A 6,435-nucleotide genomic window follows, 5' to 3' on the forward strand; every position below is an offset into this window, starting at 1 on the left:
GCCCGTCCCGGTGCCGGCGCTGGGCCGGTGCGCTGTGATTGCCTCAGGGCCCGCCCTGCCCGGTACCGGCGCTGGGCCGGTGCGCTGTGAGCGCCTCAGGGCCCGCCCTGCCCGGTACCGCGCTGGGCCGGTGCGCTGTGAGCGCCTCAGGGCCCGCAGCTTCCAGCTGCTGCCGGCAGGGGGATAACCCGGGCTCCGCACCCGGGCAGCCCTGGCTGTGTGCAGAGGCTGGGGAACGAGAGGCTAGGGAGCATCACTGCAGAAAGGGAGCTGGGGGTCCTGGTCCGTGGCATTGAGTGTGAGTCACTGAGCCCTGGCAGCCAGGAGGGCCAGCCCTGTCCTGGGGGGCAGCAGGCACAGCCAGGCAAGGGAGAGATTGTCCTGCTCTGCTCTGAGCTGGGGCAGCCTCACCTCCAGTGCTAGGGGCAGCTCTGGGTGCCACAACATCAGAAAGACACTGAGCTGTTGGAGAGTGTCCAGAGAACAGTGACGGGCCTTGAGAGGAAGCCCTGTAAAGAGCAATGAAGGCCCACTTGGTTTGTTCAGCGTGGAGGAGAGAGGGAGACCTCACTGTGGTCTTGAACATCCTCAAGAGAGGAAGAGGAGAGGGGCAAGTACCGATCTCTTCACTCACACAAGTGACAGGACTCAAGGAAACGGAATAGAGCTCAGCCAGGGAAGGTCCAGGCTAAATTTCAGGAACAGGTTCTTCATCCAGAGGGTGGTCAGGCACTGGAACAGCTCCCCAGGGAAGGGATCACAGCACCAAGCCTGACAGAGCTCAAGAAGCCTTTGGACAATGCACTCAGGCACAGGGTGTGACTTTGGGGATTGTCCTGCACAGGGACTGGAGCTGGACTCAGTCATCCTGATGGGTCTCTTCCAGCCCAGCACTTCGAGTGATTCTACTGATTTAATTTGCTTTCATGAAAAAGCTCTGTAGATGTGGCACCTTAGTTATTGCCAAATAACTCCACTCCCCTTTCCATGTTTTGACCAAAGGGAGTGTGTGTGCAGAGAGGGAAAGGGTGATTTTCCACCAACTCCCATTACTTTCTTCTGCTAGAAGACTGGCATCAGTCATCAGCTTTCAAATTTCAGAAATGTCATGATTACAAATATCACAAAGGCTGTGTAGTTTTTAAAATAAAAATTGCAGAGTTATAAAAACATCAGAGGGTTAAGTGGCCATCACTTTGTATAACACCACCCACATTTCAGGATTTGGCTTTCAAACAGAAACTGAAGGAAACACTGCAGTGTGACACAACAAGGTCAACTCAGTGCAACTTGGACACTGGAGCTTCTCTTTATAAAGCAGTCCCAGTAAAAACCACAAATACTCGCTCTGAAGGACTAGTGAGCAGTCTGGTGTCATCTCTTCCACAGGAATAACAACCACATTAAATAAAGGAAAAAGAACAGTTAATACTTTAAACAAAATACTCTTTTTATTAGAGTATTTTTGATTAAACATACAGAACTCAAGATTGCTATTTAAAATTTGTATCGCTCAAAGTTTTTCCCTCTAGAAGGATGGTAACACAATCTCAGTGCATATTATATGGAAAGATCATACCTCTCAAGTGTCCTGCTCCTGAATCAGAGCAATACTGCATGTACTTGGTGAGCAAGGAGGGAGAGCTGTAATACAATTAACAGACAAAAAATGCACCACCAATACATAGAGTCAGCTCCATGACCAGTGATCCAGAGAGTAGCATCACGTGGCTTCAGGAATGAAGGAGAAAACAGTTCCCGACCATGAAAAAGGAATAGGTAACAGATCATATATGTACAAGTCCTAGGCATTCCTCCTCCATAAGGACTGCAGGGGACTGCAACTTTAGCCACTGGTTTGGAAGATTTTTTGAAGCATCCATTGTACTGGGGGTGTGGGTGCAGAAATCTTGCTGAAAAAGGGAAAGGATCCTACAGCCCTTGCAGCTCCAAATGCCACCATCACAGGCAGCCTGGTGAAGCACTTGGTTACACTTGAAATACGTCTGCTCTGGAGCCTTGGCACCTGCTTGTTCCTCTGTTCCACACACAGGACATGAACAAAGCAGTGTGTGGAGGGAGCTACAGCCCAGCTGCCAGTATCAGTTCCTGGAGCGCACCCCATGACTATCACTTTGTATACTCATATACATTTATGAACATATATATATATATGTATGCAGACTTTCTACTTGGTTTGCATTTGTGCACAAATACTACAGCCAAGACCTGCAGTTCTCTGCCTTTTCATACTGTTGAGCAAAACCTAAGCTTTCAATTACACATAGTTAAGTTTCATAGACTTATTTTTAAAGAATTGAAAAATACAGTTCAGAAGTAAGTTTGGTCAAGGTCATCAATGCACGTGCTACAGGCAAACCTGGTTAAGTGGTACTCATCAACTGTGCTGTGATGGAATGCCAAATGGCATATTTCCTCAAATGAAAAATCCGGACAATTGAGAGGTATGCAGAAAACTTGTCTTAAATACTTGAAGCTACATGTGCAATCTTACAGAACACAAGCTACAGTTACAGACATAACAGTAAATCTTATTAACCAACAGTGCATAAGAACTTAAAAACAGTCAGTGAAATCAGTTCAGCCAGTGACTTCCAAAAAAGTCGTTTCTTAGCTGCATTGAGGGGAAAAAAAAAAGAAAAAAAAGAGGGGGGGGGCAGGAAAACTCAGGCAAGTTTAACACAGTTTTAATCTACATTTTAAAAGCTGGTTTATTATATATTTATATATATATATGCTATGTATAAAATAAATTAAAAAGGGAGAGGAGCAAATAGCTTTGTATATGCTTCAAATTAACACAGGCCAGTAGTTCCATAAATGAAAATTTTACCATTTTTGTGGTAAAAAGTTGACATAAAAGTTCAAAACCATACAATGCTTATAAATAGAAAGAGTTCAAAAGATACTTTTTTTTAAAAAAATGGAATTTAAACATCATTTTCTCTTCCCCTAGAATACACTTCAGTTTTGTATGTCAGCATCAATACATTTACAGAGTATTTGAATGTCACATCCACAGAATTGATAACAAAGCAGGTAAAAGAGCTAGTGGTGTTAAAATTTAGGACTTCTCTCCCAAATAACTCTACCTGCTCCTCAGCCTTCTCCTGAAATGAAGGCTATCAACATTCATCACCCAGTCTGAGGTATGGGCAGAAGAAAATCTGCAACCGGTACTCTCCAACCCACCTTGCCTCTGCTAAAATCTAGCAACAATCTATTGATCTGGTAATTGGCAATGGTTGTGGACAATCTCTTACTTCCATTCAGCTTGTATATAATTTAATCCTGGCATTTAAAAAAGAAATGAAACACAGTATTAATTCATAACTTAAAAAAACAAAAAAAAAAACCCACCAACAAAGAAAAACCCCACAAAAACCCCCCAACTTTAAATCTCTGAACCTATGTTTAAATGTTGTTCCTGGTTTAAAGCTTCACATAAAACAATGGACAGAAGGATGACAATTTTAAACCAAGAGAGCACCTAAAAACATACCATAGGTAAAAATGAATCATCTCTCCACTTCATAAAAACGTAGAAACCCTGTCAGCAACAGTAGTACACTCAGAACGAACAACGTCAAAAGGAGCATCTAGAATACTCAAGAGGCTTGCTATGCTACTTCTCTTTATTGCCCATTCTCTCATTTGTATGGATGGCCACTGCATGACAAGATGCCTGTGGATAGTTCTCTGATCTTCCTTTCACCACTGCTGCCAGCTGAAGTCGTCATTGCTGCCAAAGACCAAGAAAAATCCTAGGATGGTGGCAAAGATGACTGTATTCCCAGTGAGAACAAGTGCACACGCGCCCCAGTAAATCTGTGAACAGGCAGAATTCAGTTAAGACACGTCTGGAGCTGAACACTAACAAGACAAAAGGTAACATCTTACTATCCCATTCTCAACAAAGTTCAGTAGCACATCCACGATGCAAGACGCAATACCTCATTATTTGTGGTTACACCAAGCAGGTTTACCCAAAATTACTTGACAAATTCACAGCCAGCCAAGCAGCACTGCAAGTTTCTTCTAGCTGTACTCAATGCATTGGCTAGCTACAGGCACAACTGGTTTGCTATGCAAAGTAAGGCCAGACAACAGCATCAAACACATCTGCAGCCCAGCTATGCTGTAAGACTTTTTAAAACAAGTATTTAAGGTCTTCAAAATGCCAGCAGATATCCCAGTAACAAAAAAGGAGGTGAATGTTTTCACAGGAGAGTAAGGGGATTACTCAAAGGATGTGAGGCATTCCAACTGTCCATCTGAGCTGTTCTTGCATGAAGACATTTATGAAAGTGCACTCCATGTTTTTTGACTTGGTAGTGCTTTCTGACATTCACACAAACAAAGTGAACTTGTAAAGTATTTTAGTGAAAAGCTGTATACTGGGAAATATGTAACGAGAACTTGGAAGTTTAAGAAAATTATACCAATATCGCTTACAATATCATTTACAGTGAGTATAAAAATACTTTTTTTTTTGTTTATGCATGCTGCTTTAGCCCAACTATTCCACAAATTGTCTTCAAAGTTTTCTTTACACTTCTATATTTGGTTACTTCCCTGTTAAGTTTTCACAGTATTTTCTGTCTCATTTTCTCTGCATTGCATTGTTAGGCTTTATTCCATGACCACATGAAGCAACTGGCAATCACAAATGTTCTGCCATGCTCCCATTTCACTATTGTTTTTTTTGCAAAAAAAAAATCTTATTCTGGTTCTGAAAGTACATAATTGTATGAGTTATTTAGTGCATGAAAGCTTTACCTTCAATAAACAACCAAACACAAAAAGTTTTCTAGAAAAAAGAAAGGCAATCACAGGCTGAAATATTACTAACCAGTTCTGCTCTTGCAAACACTATGGGCAGCCCAAATGCTGAGACCACAATGCCTGTTGTAAGGAATATGGCCAGCTCCTTGCAGGCATTACTTGTAGCATCTGTGTCATCTACCAATCTTCTTGCTATGCAGTACGGGATAGGAGAAAGGATGTAAAAAAACAGAACAAACAGTGGCCAGTACTGGCTGAAAAAGAGAGGAGAAAAAAAGTTTTACTTAACTGGATTTACTTCCTGCTCCTCCTAAAATCCATGCAAGGCATTTTTCCCATCCAGCATCCCCATTTAGGACAGACAGACAAGCCCAGAGAAGGCAAATCCTTTGACATTAATCCAACAGACCATGTGCGTGAGTGGCTTCGGCTGACCTCAATGGCAGCAGAGTTCACTAACAGGATATTCAGAAAGCAAGACTGCACTAAGCAAGCCTAAATCTAATGCCACCTTACAAGGTGAGCTTAACTCCAAGTTTATCCTGTCAGTTGTACTTAGGGGATACCCTTGCAGAACCCCAGACTAGACTTCTCAGGAACACAAATGCAGGGGCACGTTGTTTCAATAAAACTTTACTGCATTGTTTGAAGGGCAACTGTATAAGGGTCTCCTTCCCAAGGGTTTGTGTCACTAGCACTGGCTTCATAACAAAATAAAACTGGCCTAGGAATTCTAGTTATATATGTAGAAACTGCAATTCACAACCCATAACAGGTCTACCAACAAGATATTTAATATTTATTCAACAGTGAATAAGTCAATTTAAAATCTTTTCTGTAAAATCAGCATTTACTTGCAAAGAGTCAAAACCATAGGCCTTACTATCTGAGCGCTTGGTCTGCTACTTTGTATCTCCTGAAAACCAAGAGATAGGAATCGATGTCGGGAAAGTACAGACAGCAGCTGCAATTACTCCAGATGCTACATTACAAGTGTGGGACACAGCCAAGGATCCACCTGATAGTCACTGACACCCCACCTGCCCCGAGGCAGCCACAGAAAATGCCAATCCTTTCCTGGATAACCCACACTAGCTGCCCACCTCGGGAGATGCTGCTGTCTGAGGGTCAGCCACAGCGGGACACAAGTCCAGACAGTCAGGGCAATGCATCCTTTCACGGTGTGCAGCCAGGCCTGGTAGTTTAACTTTTGCTGCCATTACTTTTTAGGATTAATTAAATCCAAGACGGTCTTTCTTTTTATTCCCACCCCAGCCTTTTGAAACAAAAGACAAAAATAAATAAAAAATAAAAAAACAAAAAAAACCCGAAAAGATCTGAGGCCCCTCCTACACAGAGAGAACTTATCAATCCACCATTATGGAAGCGGGACTCCCCTGAAGCTACAGCCACACAAACAGAAGTAGGAGAACAGAAAGAGAGAGCACGGTACTTGTATTGGGGCAGGGCGCATCCGAGCATCAAGAACATCAGTCCGACCGCTCCCCCAAAGGACAGGCTGATCAGCGCTACAACGAGAACAAACCCAGCCACTGTGAAGGGAGCACCGCACCGCGCACGGCACCCACCGCCGCCCGCAGACCAACGCGGGGCTCAGCGCAGCCCCGG

General features: G+C 43.4%; 1 protein-coding gene across 1 annotated transcript; it reads right to left on the reverse strand.

Annotated features, from left to right (window-relative positions):
* Positions 1-1,429: 1,429 nt before the first annotated feature.
* LEPROTL1 (leptin receptor overlapping transcript like 1) lies at positions 1,430-6,414 on the reverse strand. The gene is made up of 3 exons (XM_014311952.2): positions 6,260-6,414; positions 4,874-5,060; positions 1,430-3,849 (listed from the first exon to the last, which is right to left on the reverse strand). Exons 1-3 carry the CDS (start codon positions 6,295-6,297, stop codon positions 3,733-3,735), a joined length of 342 nt encoding a protein of 113 aa, XP_014167427.1. The 5' UTR covers positions 6,298-6,414; the 3' UTR covers positions 1,430-3,732.
* Positions 6,415-6,435: the final 21 nt, after the last annotated feature.

The sequence above is a fragment of the Geospiza fortis genome, unplaced genomic scaffold (genome assembly GCF_000277835.1).
Source record: "Geospiza fortis unplaced genomic scaffold, GeoFor_1.0 scaffold11, whole genome shotgun sequence".
Lineage (NCBI taxonomy): Eukaryota > Metazoa > Chordata > Aves > Passeriformes > Thraupidae > Geospiza > Geospiza fortis.

Excerpts from the sequence above, each read along its gene's own strand:
- LEPROTL1 (XM_014311952.2), bottom strand. The coding sequence starts at position 6,297 with ATGTTCTTGATGCTCGGATGCGCCCTGCCCCAATACAA. Across the intron at positions 5,061-6,259 it reads TGCGCCCTGCCCCAATACAA|CCAGTACTGGCCACTGTTTG; the intron begins GTACCGTGCTCT and ends TCTCTTTTTCAG. Across the intron at positions 3,850-4,873 it reads TGTTTGCAAGAGCAGAACTG|ATTTACTGGGGCGCGTGTGC; the intron begins GTTAGTAATATT and ends GCCTGTTCACAG.